Below are 16,755 nucleotides of genomic sequence, written 5' to 3'. Positions count from 1 at the left end.
AGTTTAAATTAGTGGTATAAATTGACTGTTAAAATTTCAAAAAAGCTGAACTAGCTAGTTATTTGGATATTAAATATTTTATTTACATGGGCTCTTATGGATATCGATGAATTTTTATAATTTTTTGGTTTTTATTGCTGTATTAAACGTAAAATTAATGAACAGATGTTAATGAAACTTTGCAATGATACATCTTAGCTGTATTGTTGAATTTTGAAACAATGCACTTACTCGTTTGAGTGAAATAATCGATAGGATAAAAAAGTTTGCAATAATTGAAGTATTATACAGCATATTTAAACGTATATTCAACATATTGTTTTTTTTTTTATCTCTCACGCCTATTGCTTTAGTACAATACCGCAAGCAAAGAAACGAATGTGAACGAGAACCAGATTATGCTGCGATCAGTTGGAGCAAGTGAGAGCATACGTTTAGGTAAAAGTATGAGAGAGAATAAAAATAGCTTAAGAGAGAACGTGAGGATTATGCAGTAAAGGGTAGATGCTAGAGAGAGAATAATGGTATCAAGAAAGAAGGAAGTAATAGGAAACGTACATGCGTTGTTCCTCTCCCTACCTCTCTAATTTTTTAAAGCAGCTAGGTATTGGTGCTCAACTGCGACCTCAAATCACATCCGCGAGACAGAAAGTCTATGTCGAAAACATCGAGGTGCATTACGAAGACATAAAACCTCTAAATAAAATGGATGTTACGCATACTTTACGCTGTCGGAATCATGTGAACAATTGCGCTTTACAGAATGTATTCAAACTGTATAATTGGTGGTCTAATAATAATAAAAATAACAAATAAAATATATATAATCTTTTACTTTATTTTATTTTTCCCATCATATTTCCCTTTCTTTTTTTCTCTCTTTAATAAAAACTACATTTAACAAATTAAATTAATTTTATATATTAGGATAATTGATAGGAGATAGGAATAATTCTTAAATAATTTTTAACATTTATACAAAAACATATTTATTAATTATGTAAAGCATCATATACAATATTATCGGATGCATAAGTCACTAGTTCGCATTCTATGATACAAGTTTTATTGTAATTTTCATTCAGAATTTTTATAGCATCATACTTATTAGTAACATAATTTTGACGCAAAATAGTAATAAACTTCTTATATTTATCGCTTACACTATAAGTATTTTGATATAATTGATTATATACAGATTCAATGCAGTGTTCGAGATTAAGTAAAAATTGTACAGTTGATGGTTTCATATATATACAGGTATTACACAGTGTTAATCTTACGATACCTTTATCGTGTACGTTTACAATTTCTATTACTAAATCACAAATAAAAAGTCTCGAAGATGGTATAGTTGCTCGTATAAGTTTTTCAATATCCACACGTCTCTCGATAAATTTTTGCCATGTTATATATGGCAAAATTAGCTGATTTCCCTTGTTGTCGCCAAGAATCATCTCCACAAAAGGCTCAGACTCCACGCTGATCCCCATTTCCAAGTACTTGTAGGATGTAGCCGTAAGGGGAAATCTCCTTCTCAGGATGCGAGGTGTATGGCGCGGCTGTGATTTTCTGTAAAAAGAATAAAGCGAGTTATAGAAAAAAATTTTTTTTAAATATAAAAAACAAATATTATGAATTTAAAATGACAAATACTTACGGTTTATCATGAGCTTCGTTTTCCTGGATTGGAACGTAGTAGTTCATCTTCGGGAAGTACGTTTTTCCAATTGACTCCAGCAGCCAACGTTATCCTTTGTTGTCCGTTTGGTAATGAGCGACTGTAGTGAGGATATTCGTAATGAGCGACTGATGTATGGCGATGTTCTTCTTATACGGTGCGCCCCTCCAATAATAGTGGTAGTGGTGGTGGAAATGGTGACTATTGTCAAGAAATGTATGTTTTTTTAACTTTATTTTATTTGTGATTTTTTTCTTAGTTTTTTCATAGTTTTTTTTTTATTTATTTAATTATTATTATTTTTTTTTTTTTTTTTTTTTTTTATGTGTGCAGACCGGACACATATTGCATGGAATTAATATGTATACTGGTTTACGACAATTAGAGCAATATTTGCTGCTAATTGCCGTAAACCTGTCCGTAAGGTGTTGACGGACGGCGAAAAAATGGTCCACGTCTGCGACCATCAATTCCACCATGCATTCAGCACAAGCCGTGTATGTGCCTGTGCCGTATGTCTGCTCGGTTTTATAGTATGAAAAAATAGCACAATGTTTCGTTTCTTCGTTTATGGCTTGGACTTGCCTAATACTGATAGGCCTTTCCACAGATTCTTCAAAATCATCACTACAGTCACTATTGTAATTGCTATCTTCAGACAGCACGCTCTCGTTATCCTCTTGTTCCTCCTCAAGGTGGAAATCCGGCACATTTTCATCAAAATCATCGATGATGTTAAAAAAAATTCTCGTCGTTTATATGATGTTGTACGATGTCAGCAACGTCGATTTGTTCATCCATATTTACATCCATATTTATATTTTCTTCATTATTTACATCTATATTTACATTATTTACACAATGTACATTATGTACATCTTCAATTTCGACTTCATCATCATCGTCCGCGATGTCGATGATTTCGATGTAATCATCATCAGCGATGTCGATAACTTCGATGTAATCATCATCAGCGATGTCGATAACTTCGATTTCCATATTACTCATTTTTCGGAAAAACTATATCTTTTACTAATCACACTTGAAAACTAGCTGCACACAGACTTCGGATAAACTTGCTCAGAAATAGACTTGAAAACGTCTAAGGGATGCTCTAAGAGTCTCACCTATATATACTTATGCTATTTGTAAGTCACATGATCTTTGAAAAGAATTTCGAAAAAGAGAAAGCTAAGATTTATTATGTTACTATAGGTTCAATTGTATCAAAGAAATTTTCAGGTATAATATTAAACGCAGACTACAGCATCCGCATGTTATTTTATTTTATTTATTTATTTATTTAAAAATTTAAAGTTTTTATGTTTGTAAAATCTAGCAGCCTGATATCGGCGCTCGCTAGCAGCCAAGATAAGGGCGCTGCTTATACGATTAGTGTAGTGGGAGAGAGATAGAGAGCAAACTCTAACTGGAGTGGAATATACGTAATATAATTTTTATTATTTAATTATTTATAATTTAAATTAGAATACATATGCATATGTAATCTAACTCAAATTATAAATAATCAAATAAAAATTCCATTACATATATGAAATAATAATAAAGTCTCTTTACCTGAGCGGCGGTGGTGGTGATGAGCACAAAGGACTTTCGAAAACATGTTGAGACAAGTTTCTCATTTGTTAGAAAAACAATAAACAAAAGAGTTTTGAAATTTATGATAGGGTAATTTGTTAAAAAGAAACAATAAACAAAAGAAAAAAGAAAGTTTAAAATTTATGACAGGGTAATTTGTTACAAAGAAACAATAAACAAAGAAAAAAGAAAAGAAAGTTCAAAATTAATGACAGGGTAATTTGTTACAGAGAAACAATAAAAAAGAAAAAAGAAAAAAAAGTTCAAAATTTATGACAGGGTAATTTGATAAAAAGAAACAATAAACAAAGAAAGTTTGAAATTTATGATAGAGACATTTGTTAAAAGATACAATAAACAAAAGAAAAAAGAAAGTTTGAAATTTATGATAGAGACATTTGTTAAAAAGAAAAAAGAAAATTGAAATTTATGTGACAGGTCAATTGTTATACAGAACAATAAGAACAAAAGAAATTTGAAATTTATGTGACATGTTAACCCCACCCCTCCTGATAAATTATTTGATAACCCTTCTTTCGCCAAAGATTAATTAATCCCCTCGATTAATTTCCCCGATTAATACTCCCCCTCTATTAATTACCCTCTCCTCCTCGATTAATTACCCTCTCCCTACAATTAAATACCCTCCCCTCTATTATTTATCCTCTCCCCTACAATTAAATACCCTCTCCCCTCAATTAATTACCCTCTCCCCTACAATTAAATACTCTCTCCCCTACAATTAAATACCCTCTCCCCTCAATTAATTACCCTCCCCTCTATTATTTATCCTCTCCCCTACAATTAAATACCCTCTCCCCTCAATTAATTACTCTCTCCTCCTCGATTAAATCCCCTCTCCCCCTCAATTAATTACCCTCCCCTCGATTAATTACCCTCCCCTCCCTTCCCCTTATCCCCACTCCAACTTGGGTCAGAACTCTCATAGTACAACTACTGCGTTATTAAATATACATACTTAGAAATCATGAATAAATCATATTCACATACAGTAGCATGCTAATTAGAATTTTAATTATTAATGTGCAAAAAATTACTTATATAATCATTTAATTGTTGATCGAGATGCACTTATCTGGGTTAGTGTTCATCCTTGAATTTGTTTTTATTTCTGCCGTCTGATGTGTAATGCACTGAGAAAAAAATATATATTTGCGAGTATATTGTTACATAGTAAAATAATTACAGTTAAAAATATTATTTTTATAGTAATTGTTACTATAATATTGGTAATAACAACCATATGCTTTTAGTGATGCTTATATAGTGACTGTTTTATAGTACTACTTAAAAATCTTTATTTTGATTATGGCAATTATGCTAATAAGTTGCATAAACCAATATTATGATTATGAAAACTATAATTTACACAAACTGTAATTTATATTGTTAAATAACTATAAAAATATAGTTAGTCCCAAAAACGACTATAATAAATTTTATTGCAATTATGGTTATTGTAACTATTTTTTTTTCTCTGTGTGAACGAATAATAAAGACATGTCTGTTTTGTTTAAATTATTTAGAATTTATATAAAAGATGTGCCACACAATGACATTTAACGCAACACGCGTAGATAATTCAGAGATGTCTCACGATGACATTTAAAATTTCGCAATTATAATGCCGCTGATAATTGCTGTAAAGGCAAACTAATCGGTGGCGACTTTATTCAGGTTTATTATAATAATGTATATATGCATATATGCATATAATACGCATTCTATGGAAAATAACAGACTCTTGCCAATTCACACGCAGGGTTCCAGCGACGACGAGAACCTCCTACTTCAAACACGAAGGTGAAAGCAGGGGCTCGAAGAATTTATAGAATCTGAAAACAAAATTGTCTCCCTTGCAATAACTGTATTACCTTCGTCGAAAACACCCCTTGAAAACAAGGGATATGCAAGGCTTTTTTCTCGATCTCTCAAACTCGAGCTGCTTCGGCAAAGCCGTTTAGCCTTCAATGATATTTTTCCATTCTGTACCGAACTCTAAGGAGCGAGTCATATTTTCATAATTTGTTATATGTCTGTGTGAATACATAAATCGACTGAGAGCAGGTTTAGTTTATCACATCAGGTGAATGTAGCGGCAGGGTTACGGATACGTGGATACACCTTTTCTACACGCGTGTGTTAGAGCGGGATTGCGCGCCCGCGCGTTCATACGTCTGTTGCTCAACCGGACCCCCGTCCCGTCAGTGCGAGAAACACGTTCAAACCGATCGGTCGTATTGTACATTCGCGCCGAGCTCCGGGGAATCGTTCCTCCAACTACGGTGCATGCGCGAGCCACGCCGAAGGGATACCCGCGCGAGCAGACGAAACGGACCTGTCACTCCTCCCAAAGGGCACGAAAGCGTATCTCCCGTGACGATCCGCGAAAAGGTGCGAGAATTTCCATCGTGAGAATAGTGATAAGTCATTCCGGTCACGATGTGTGAAAAGTTAGTTCTCCTGATATCTAAAGAAAAAAAAAAAAAAAGTAGAAATCGACGGCTCTGTTTGACGTGAGAAGTAATCTCGACTTTCCTTCACATCGTCGTGGATTAATTGCCATGTTTTTGATCTTCTTTAATGGAATAAATGTTAAAAGATAACGACTGAGTTCGCAGTATGCCGATCGAATTGCAGATAAAGGAGTCCGAACGCGGACGAATAGGACGCGGTTAAAGTAGGGCGAAATATTATACGTTGAAAATGAATACGGGAATACGTGAAACGAACTCGGGAGAAAGTGTTTACGTACGGTGCCTGAAATCACGTCCACATGTGCCAATATTACGAGTATTTAAATTTTATCAATTAACATCAATTGATGCCGTTCGTCGAAGGACGGCATCGCGAGTAAAGTACTGACCAAATTTTGCAGACTTGAAACACGACATTGACATTTTACATAAATTTGTCCAACAGATTTTGTAGTTTGCATATGAAAAACAGAAACGACGTTGTTTCTCACATGTATCCGTATAGCGTGTACATTCGCGATTCGTTTTCACGAAGAAACACATGCTAGAAATTAATATCTCTAAACGCCTGAGAGCGCTGTCTTTAGTAAGAGTTCTGATCTCAATTCGAATGCATTACACCGCACTTTCCTACTTTCATCGCTAACCGAAAGATATTAATCTCGAGAAGATATCACGAAGCGAAAGGGATAACGGATCTTTTTGAAAGATCGAATAAAGCCACGATTTTCGACGGTATTAACCTAATTAAACAAATTAAACAAATAAATGCAGATAATTAAATTATAAGAAGTAAATAATGTTGATAAAATGATAAACAAAATTTGTAAAAATTAAAAATAGAAATTATAAGTTAAATTAAAAAGTAAGTTAATAATTTAAAAAAAAAATGTATAAAAAACATATTAACATAAACTTTAAAAATTATATTTTATTTTGGTACGCATGGGAGGTAACAAAAAATTCTTGTTAAAATTTGTTTAAAATTGTAGTGTAATTAAATATTTAATATTACTGCTCTACAATTTTATCTATACATATGTTGCAACACCGAAGATTATATGTTTACGTATAACTATTGTGTAATGCAGAAATAAGCCCTGCGGATAATCTCGTTAATGAGTTGACGACCAATCGAATACGTTTAGTCATCTATCAAATAACTCGGCTACATAACGCAACATTTTAGTTTTGAACTTTTTTATTAATTAATATAATTATGCTTTCGAAATCGCTAATACAATTGTTTTTTTTTAATAAAAATTGTTTGTCTGGCAATTATTGGGCTTTGCATTATGCATGGTTGCGTAATCTCAATCGTCCAACGTTGTTTTAATTTATATACAAGATTGAATTAATGAACTATGTAAAGTAAATTATAAGATCATCATATAATCAATTATTCTTCTACACGAAGAACTTATCTATGAAGATATTTTATACAGTGGCATAAAAGTGTTTCTTATATTAAGTAAAATGTAAAATATTAATACAATTAATATGGAGATACAATTTTTAATGGTACGTGTTCAACGACTTTCTCCACTTTTTACTCTCTCTTTAATTTTAGAAAAAGAAATATGAAATAATTGAATGTTTAACGATTTGTTAAAGCGTCGCGCCACAGAATCTTTAATTATGCGTGTTACTTTTCCGCGGTGATTTTCACGCGATTTGTTCAATAACTGCGCATTAACTGATTGTTGTCTAATTGTCCGCATCGTCGATCTTACGTGCCGTGTCGCGTGATGCGAATAATTCATTCGTTCTAGTAGCACGTGCGATCGTTGTTCCCCGACTTCCCGCTTGCACAACACGACGTGCAGAATCGTGAGAGGAACCGTCTTTCACATCGGCGATTTAAAGAATCTCACGCAACCGAAGACATATAAAAAATTGATGTTGTATAAAAGAATTTTTTATTTAGATTAACTGCATATCTTTAATGCGACACAATTTTAAAAAATAACCAAAATTACTTACTGATAACAATTATGAATGGGTATTAGTTTATGTATGTCACATTCTCACACGATTTAAGACTCTATTTACTAAGAGAATATTCATTGTGTCATGCGGTTTGCGGTGATAGGATTTCATTTTCAAGATTGCATTGCTCTTAACCGCGTATAAACGTTTAGCACATCTTCGAACATTGCTGCACTGTGTATCAATTAAGCGGGCGTACGATATTCAGGAATGCGGTACAGTCGATCGCTGACCTAAAATTTCGCTTTCATGAAAGTAAGTATTACTTCGTGCATTGCATATGGACAACAATCACAAAGATTAATACCGAATAAGTAAATATAGCTACATTATTCCATCAATAAAATATATGGTTGCAAATACATCATTTTAATAGTTAACATTTTACAAAAACAGTTAATATTAGTAGTTAGACAAACTTTTAAACGTTTAAAACTAAAGGAAGTTTTTACATAAAGTAAAAACTATTGTATAAATTGTTACGTGGAAATTTACCAGATAGCAATATAATAATGAGATAATTGTACTATAAAAATGAGATAAAAATGCAAGAGTTATATAAGAAAGCTCACAAACAAAATACAATATTTTAACAGTGTATTAGGTAAAGTAAAATAAAAAATTGTAATTTAAAATTATTGACATCATACTGTTGAAACAAAAATTTTGATATTTTAACAAAGCATAATAAATATACAATCCATTTATTGTTACTTTGTGTCTTGCAAAGATTAAAATTGATTATAATAAATAATAAAAATAAGTAAAGAGTATTTGTAATTAATTTTTATTTTAAGACTATTTTAAGTAATGTCCTGCGGTTGATTTATAACTTAATATTGTCTTTAAGACGGTTTTTTTAAATATATTATAAAAACGAACTAAAAATATTAGTCAAAGTCAACCATATTTTTTCAAACAGTTCAAATTTTTATTAATTTTTATTAATTAATATTTATGTTACGTCTTATGTAAAAAACGTGGAAAGCTCTATTTTACCCAATGTAAAACTATTAAATTTGACAATTTTATTAATTATATTATTAACACTATTAAAATAATTAGTTGTGCAATAAAAATTAGTAATAGATTATAAATCCATACGCACTACGGATCTAAATGCAAATCTGAATTTTATAATCTTTACATTTTCCATTGCTTTAACTTACATACCTATGTATAATAGTTATTAATTTTTTACATCATGAAAACGGCCGAAATCAGATGTTCACACGAAAGTCTCTTATTTTGAGAGCGACCGGTATTTCTCGACGCTTTCACAAAAATGTCTCGGGCATTTTTCAAGCAGAAGTAAGGTCGGTAATATCTGTCTTCGCGTATTATACACACGATTCCGCTATTCAAGAGAAACGTCGATTCGTCAAGGTAAACGCGGTGCAAAGTCCTACAAAATTCTTGTGACGTTACAAATCTCTATACGCATGGAGTTGAGTCTCTCTCTTTCTCTTTCCTTCTTTTTTTTTTTGCACTGACATCCACTATCAATATTTCGGCAAATCCACAAGCAGCCGTATGTGTATCACAAGCAGCCATCGTGTATATGTATTACCTATTACATATACACGAAGACATTATTTAAAAATTCCCTTCATGTTCGGGATATTGCGATGTAAACTAAACCAGATGTGTTCGACCTTCTCTTTTTTTCTCTCTCTGTTCTTACGCGATTTTGCAGAGTGCAATAACACGTAGATACAACTGAAAACTGATGCAACTGCCAATAATATACTGTAAATATACGCGATAATGGATTGCTACAAAAATTAAAATCGCTAGACAGATGTAGGTGTGTAAAATATTCCAGATAGCAAATACACGTTTCCAAAACGTTTCATATTTGTTCGGAATCTTTTTTTAACCGAATTCTAAAAACATTTGTTAAGAGTCAAAATGTACACTTATAAAAGTTTAGATAAAGTGTAGTCATTTTTCATTGATACGGAAAGAATTATTAATCATATTGTATTAATCATGTATTACTAGTATTATTTCGATATTGTAAAAAAAGATCTCTGATGTAAATATCTTTTTACATAGTTAAGCTTGTAACAGTATCTCGATTACGTTATAAACCGTTACAATGTAATAATAATAATTATTATGGCATAATTTTAATTTCTTTAAATAATTTAATTTATTTTATTGCCTTAAACATCGTGATTATCTTGTAACATGACATAGAGATTTATATTCTATTCATTTCAATTATGTAACACCCTCACTAACAAATATTACCTTTTATTTTTTGAGTAGTAACAAAAATTATTTTGATATTTTAACAAAAGAAATTGTTGAACATTAGCCATCTTTATACTTCTTACAACGTAACAATAAAATTTCTTACAGTATTGATTTTCCCTGATCTTCAACGATCAAGTGTCTTCTGTAATGGCGGGATTAAGTAACATCTATAAACGAACTGGATTGGCACGTATTCACGATCTCTTACTTTCGATTGCTACGTGACGACGAGCGGCGACGTATCCGCGCTACTGCATCGTATCCCGCGTGACGCTCGAGATATCCTAACAAGTCAAAGAAAATGATTGCTATTTCCAACGACGGCGCGGCCGCATTTTCTATTCCAGTGGCCGACAGATCGTTATATACCACGCTTTCTTCCTAATGACCTCGAGCGTGCACACTTCGCTCGGCCGCGATAAAGTTGCGTTTAAAGTTTCACTTTCCGTTATTGTCATGAATGAGCGTGTACTCATTAAAGAAATTGTACTATCCCTTCGTGACGGAAGAATCAAGTTTTCTTTTTTCGAAGTTTGCGATGCTACGATAACGAGGACGGTCGCGGCCAAAGATCATTTGAGATCGTTCACTTTTTCACGATATGTATAGAATACGTAATTAGAAAAAAGATATTTAGAAGTACATATTATCCGCAAAAATAAAACCAAAAATTTCTTAATCATGTATCAGCAATTTAGTAAAATTTAAATTTTATTACATAAGTTTCAGTACATAAATATACAGAAAGATAAAATGACAAACAAAATAGTGAAAAAATTCTCGTTTGCATAAAATTCTCACTGACAATGGAAAAATTTATTTTGATTATGGTAAAAGATGGGCAATTTCGAATGCACGAGGCGGAAACGAGATTTGTCGTTTGATTATTCTGTATATTTCATCGCCTCACGATGCATAGTAAAATGCATTAGTAGGAAATCCCCAATAATCTGTTTAACTTTCAGCGCGAGGTACGTGCCGAGTGACGTGTTTTTAACGTGGAAACAAAAGATGCACCGTCGTTGTTGAATCAAGCAGCAGAACTTTCGCGTGTGAGTTCTCGCGGAAATCCTCATCCCACTTCAAGGGCGATTGTGAAGTGAAACAATAGTTGAAGCACAATGGATAACAAAGGATTTCAGAGTGATGATCAGGAGCAGCGGAAGAAGATAAAGAAAATGTTCAGCTGGACCGATGGACTTCCCAGGTAAGAATCACACAGTAGTAAGTTTACAGACATTCCAGACATGATGGAAGAGATCTCTCAGATTTTGCGAGCGTGTTTTAATTTTCAGGTATAAAAATTATAACGCAAATAAAACAAATCTTATATACATATTTATAACAAATATAGAGAGTGAAAAGGCAGGCCCGGATTAAGGGGGGGAGGGCTAAGGGGGACTGTAGCCCCGGGCCTCGTTTGTTACAGGCCCTTACCCGAGCTATTCAAGAATATTTTTCATTTTCGTCAAAGGGCCTCCATGGAGTCAATAGCCTCGGGCCTCAAAATACCTTAATCCGGTCCTGTCCAAAAGGTGTCGGACAAGTAAAATATATCGAACACAAGATATTGAAATTATGTGTATTTTTTAATATAAATTATTTATATGAACTATGATTGTCTTCTTCAAAATCTTGCATATAAAAGAATTAAGATAAAATTGTCGAAAAATTGTATAATAATAAAAGCTGTATTGAGCTGAAATTAGGCTGCCTAGCAGATTTTGGCTGGCACATGCAGTGCGTAGAAATCTGAAAACTCGCAGACATTAGCATATTTGGGATTTCGTTTCACAAGATCAGTTAATTATACATCGAAATTCATGTATACACGCCGAACATATTTTACGGTCCAGCGAAACTTTCTTCGGCGCGGGTTTCTAAGAAAGCTCGCGCCGTTTGCGCATGCATAATCATCGGGAATTGCTAATAGTGCGATATTGCAATTTCAGTGGGATTATGCGCGACTTACGCGACGCGCCAGCATACAGGAGCTCAATCCTCGGCGCGACGCACAATTTTTGCGGGATTTTGCAATCTGCTGCAAAAAAAAGCTGATCACGCGGAAGAAACCCGCCAATTCGCGTTGAATATAGACGATCGGTTTATGGTAAACGGGCGGTCATTCGTGGACGGCGGCCTTCCACAAATATTCGAACCCAAGTCTCGCATAAGTGCATAATTTCAGTTTTTTTTACTTGCAAGGCGAATCAAACTACCGAGTTGGAATCCCTAAAAGAAAATTCATTGCAGTCTCTCCATTGGGGAGGAAATTCGAGACCGATCGGAGTGAAATGCGTGTTTTAGGCCGCTTGTACGTAACGCTCGCGCTCGGGATTTCTTCTCCTTTTCTTCTTTTTTTTTTTCTCTTTACGAGCATAGTTCTCGCCGTAAGAACTTAAGGCGCGCGGCGCGCCGGCAATGAGTCCTGCACGGCTTACTTCGGCGGGACCGAGTTCGCAATCGCGCGTGAAAGTGGCCAGCAATGGCCGGCAAGTGCAGCGAGAGACCAGGCCGCGACGCGCTTTGCCCGACTGCAGCATTGTACAGTGAAAGGACAAACGCAGTTGCACGCACGCACGCACAATCGTACGTAACGCATCTTCGCTGACGAGACATTTTTACGGCGATGGCAAATTTGAGTAATAATAGTTTACTCTTGTTCTGAGAATAGTGCATGCCGTTTATAAAGCGGTATAAAAAGAATATATCAAAAATATCATAAAAGATGGAGCATAATATAACAAAGATACAAGAAGAGAAAGAAAATGTACATAAATAAAAAGATAAGGTATGAAAAGAATAATCCAAAGAAGAATACTACAAAAAATTGTAAACATGACAAAAATATATAATTGAAAAAGATGTTTTTACATAAAACGGGATAAGTGTACTAGTTTTACTGAAAATATTACTTAATTCGGAATCTCGGTAATTTCAAAAACCATTGAAATTGTTTTTGGAGTTTCTGCCATCCGTTAATTACAGCTGATAAACAGTGAATAATAATTTAGGAACAAAGTACATTTATTTATTAACCGATATACTATTTTGCTTCAGAGATTCTAAGAATGACATTCATAAGAAGTTATTGTATGTAAAACGGTCTCTAGACAATCAATAATATTGTACAATATTCTTCTAGACAATTCAAAACAAATCCAATATAATTAGACGATTAATAATACTGTGTACATTCAAATGTTATGCAATAATATTCAGGAGCGTTTAGGAGTCGTTTAAGATTAAATTAAGCAAAGATTTTGTTTAATTTGAAACTAAGAAGAACGCTTCTTCTTATCTTTCTGCTTTTAACGCATACTGATGATCCAGTCGGTTCTCCCGATATCGAAATGTAATTACGTGAAGATTCAGGAAGTTTTTAACAGACAACACGTCTCGCGAACGACATACTTTATGTCATTGCATAATTCAACAATGTGCTATTATGTGACTAGGAAGTGTGAAACTCGAAACGCGTGATTTGTTCATTATCCGACATAGTCTGGTGAATGCACGCAACAGATGCTTTAAGTGTCATCCGAAGCATAAAATTGCAGCACGTTCTCCCCGGCAATTGTTATATGCCAAGCGTGAGGTCCTAGCGTAACGGCAATTTTCAACAATTATTTATCTGATAACGTGAGATTAGCTACACAAATTCCATAGTGCTGTATGCTTACATGCTACAAGACGAAATAAAAAAGAGAAAATATTAATACAAGAGAAAGAAAGGAAATATTTCTTTTACACATATATTTTATATAAGCCGAAGTCTTATTTCTCAAAGTTTAAACTTGAACTTTGATTAAGAGCGTATGCTTAAATGCGCGCGTATAACGTGCGATACACAAATTATTTCTTCAACTTCTATTTTTATACCTCATTAGTTTTTTTAAGCTTTTTTATTGACTTCCATTAGAACACAATATATTACATAAGAAACGAGTTTGAAAGAACTACTATATATATTAGAAGAATAACTAATACGCAATAATCTTTAGCGATTGATATCAAGATTGCAAAGGTTATCTACAAGTATATCTTCAAAGGGGTACGGTATATCTGCTAAGTGTTTCTTCCAAGAGATGGCACCACGACTTCAGCTCTTCGAGAGGACTTTGAGGTTCAAATTAGCATAAGCGTTTTTCTCGCGTTTCGCAAGTGCCTTGAGACGCGAAATGATTAACTCATCGACCTATTTGTCGCCATTGCAAACGCAGCTTTGATGACATTTCTAAACCGCCATTCCTCTTTCCAACAAAATTGCCGATACACGCAACTTTTAAGAGATTTACCAACAATTTTTAAAGAAAATTATTGTGTTATTTTGTCAAATAAACTGCAAAAAAATATTTTATTAAAATTTAATTCAGATAAAATTTTTGGGAGATTAATTTATAAATTACATTTCTTTATTTTTATGAAAAATAATCATCTTGAGAATATTTAGCAAAAGAAAAACACTTATTTTTAAGTTGATATATGTTATTTTTGTTTTAATGTAATAAGTCAATTTTATTTTATTTGAAAAAGAAAAATAGGAATTATTAATTTAATCTTAATATTGTTTTACTTTTATACTTCATGAGGTTGTAATAAGATTAAATATTTCAAGAATATTTTTTGTCTTGGTATCAGAAATTCTTTCTGAAAGAGCGCAGTTTTTGCATAATTGCATTGACGATATAATTGAGATAATTATTGTTGCAAATCAAAGATCATGATCTTACTTTAATTTTTATAACTGTTTCATTTTATTTGTAACTGGATGAGTAATAAAAAAAATTATATATGTGAATGTAAATGTTGCATCTAACACGTTTATTTAGCAAGTCATTCTTTTTAAATAATGTTGTAATCATTTTCAACAATCTAAAACTTTTTTATCAAGTTTGAAATTGATAAAACAAAATATGTACAAAGAAACATCATCTTAATTGTGCAATTAAAGTTATATGCTTATACACGTATGAATGTATGCAGGATAATTTTAATTTTAAGTGGCTAGAATGCTTTATAAGTTTATAAGTTAAATTTTTTGTAATAAAATGTGCAAATGAAATAATAACCATGCGTCTATATTGTTTTCCAGAAATAACATTTTTTAATTAAATCAAATTTGAAAGAGTTTTACAATAATAGTAAATTAATTATTCGACCGATACGTGTTTTAAACATAAAGATAAAGTTAAGATTGCCTATTTTGGATTTTGGTGCAAAATATCATTTTTCTATTAATTTAAAATTCTTAGCCCGGGTTTTCGTAGAGCTTATTACTTCTTCAATTTTGTTTTTTTTTTGTATAAGTAATACTTAATGATTATTAAATATCGAAGTCATTTAAATTATCGAAAAAGTGAAATAAATGTCCAGAATCACATTCCTCATGGATGAGAAATTGATCTCATCTGAGAAGTCGAATCCTTTTATAAAAATTGTATTTATTTATTTCTTTTTTCTTTCTTGCTTACGCTGTATACTTTAAATGTTAAACATAACTTTCTGTATTATAAATGAGCACGTCCATAGTAACTGGAATTAAAAACATTATGATCATTTAAGATTATTTTCTGACTTCTCCATTTCGATGAAGATTAATGATAAATAAATAAAGCTTCTTAATGATATTTTAATTTGTAAATATAGCTTCTTCACGTCGTAATACAAATATAAATAAAAAAAATTATTTATAGTACTAAGAGTCCAAAGATGATACCTTTAATGCAACATGTATCATTTTTTTGCTAATTATACATAATTATAGAATGTGGATAAAAAAAAAGAAATAACACAGCCAATTGTTATTAATATTTATAAACTATTATAAAGTATTTTATATATATATATATATATATACACTTATTTAATAACGTTAAGATTTTATTTGTTTTATTGATAAATATATGGTAATACTATTGTTTTATATTTAAAAAAAATTGTTAATATTAAATTATATACGAGCAAAATATAATTTTATATATATGTATATATATAATATTATATATAAACAATAATTGTCGGATAAAATACATTACTTTTAATTTAATACTAATTTTTGATACTGTTTCCTTTTTTAGTACAAATTAATCTCCTAACTAAATTTTCTTGCCACTCCCTCTTTTTGTACTATACAAATTTACTCATTCTATTTTTAGAATACTTATATAAAAGACGCATAAGCTTCGCCCATGTCGAAGAGAAACAAATAGATCATATTTGTAATTCAATAAGTCTCGGAACACTGCAGAACGGATATATTTAGTATTCAATTAATATTTTAGTACTCATCCAGCTTGAATTTATAGTGACGTAAATAAACAGCAAAATATATGTTCTCGCACACATATTCTTCGGTGTCGAGATTGATTGCATTATTACTCCCTCAAAAGTGGACGTTTGTTTATTTAACTAATTGCCAGTCAGCTATATTGCCCGACCTGTCGACACGGCGATAATGATGCGGTGCGAGATATGCCAGTTCGAAGGTTACGCGCGTGTATAAATTCGGTGACGCAACGTATATAATTTTTGTGCTTTTGTTTAGCGAGTATCGGCACGTGGATCGGATTTTCGCGCAATGACAATAGGTCTATCGCGCCAGATTAGATTGCCTATCACAGTTTCTCGTTTCGTCACGTTCTCTCCGTAATTCGTAAAAAAGTTAATTACGAACATCATGCACGATTACAAATCAGTGAAAAGACACGTTCTTGTGCCTTGCAT

The 16,755-nt window shown here is 32.3% G+C and overlaps 2 protein-coding genes across 2 annotated transcripts in view; one reads left to right on the top strand and one right to left on the bottom strand.

Annotated features, from left to right (window-relative positions):
* Window positions 1-128: 128 nt before the first annotated feature.
* LOC118646431 lies at window positions 129-3,452 on the bottom strand. The gene is made up of 2 exons (XM_036289322.1): window positions 1,661-3,452; window positions 129-1,572 (listed from the first exon to the last, which is right to left on the bottom strand). Exons 1-2 carry the CDS (start codon window positions 1,705-1,707, stop codon window positions 993-995), a joined length of 627 nt encoding a protein of 208 aa, XP_036145215.1. The 5' UTR covers window positions 1,708-3,452; the 3' UTR covers window positions 129-992.
* A 7,698-nt stretch (window positions 3,453-11,150) lies between these two features.
* Window positions 11,151-16,755, top strand: part of LOC105828580 (ABC transporter G family member 20) — a 45,752-nt gene continuing 40,147 nt past the window's right edge. The window contains exon 1 of the mRNA XM_036287379.1: window positions 11,151-11,236. Coding sequence (XP_036143272.1) covers window positions 11,151-11,236 — 86 coding nt within the window. The remainder of the gene's footprint in view (window positions 11,237-16,755) is intronic.

Source organism: Monomorium pharaonis, chromosome 1 (genome assembly GCF_013373865.1).
Source record: "Monomorium pharaonis isolate MP-MQ-018 chromosome 1, ASM1337386v2, whole genome shotgun sequence".
Classification (NCBI taxonomy): domain Eukaryota; kingdom Metazoa; phylum Arthropoda; class Insecta; order Hymenoptera; family Formicidae; genus Monomorium; species Monomorium pharaonis.
Note: the sequence above shows the minus strand (reverse complement) of the source record. Positions and strands in the feature narration are given on the sequence as shown.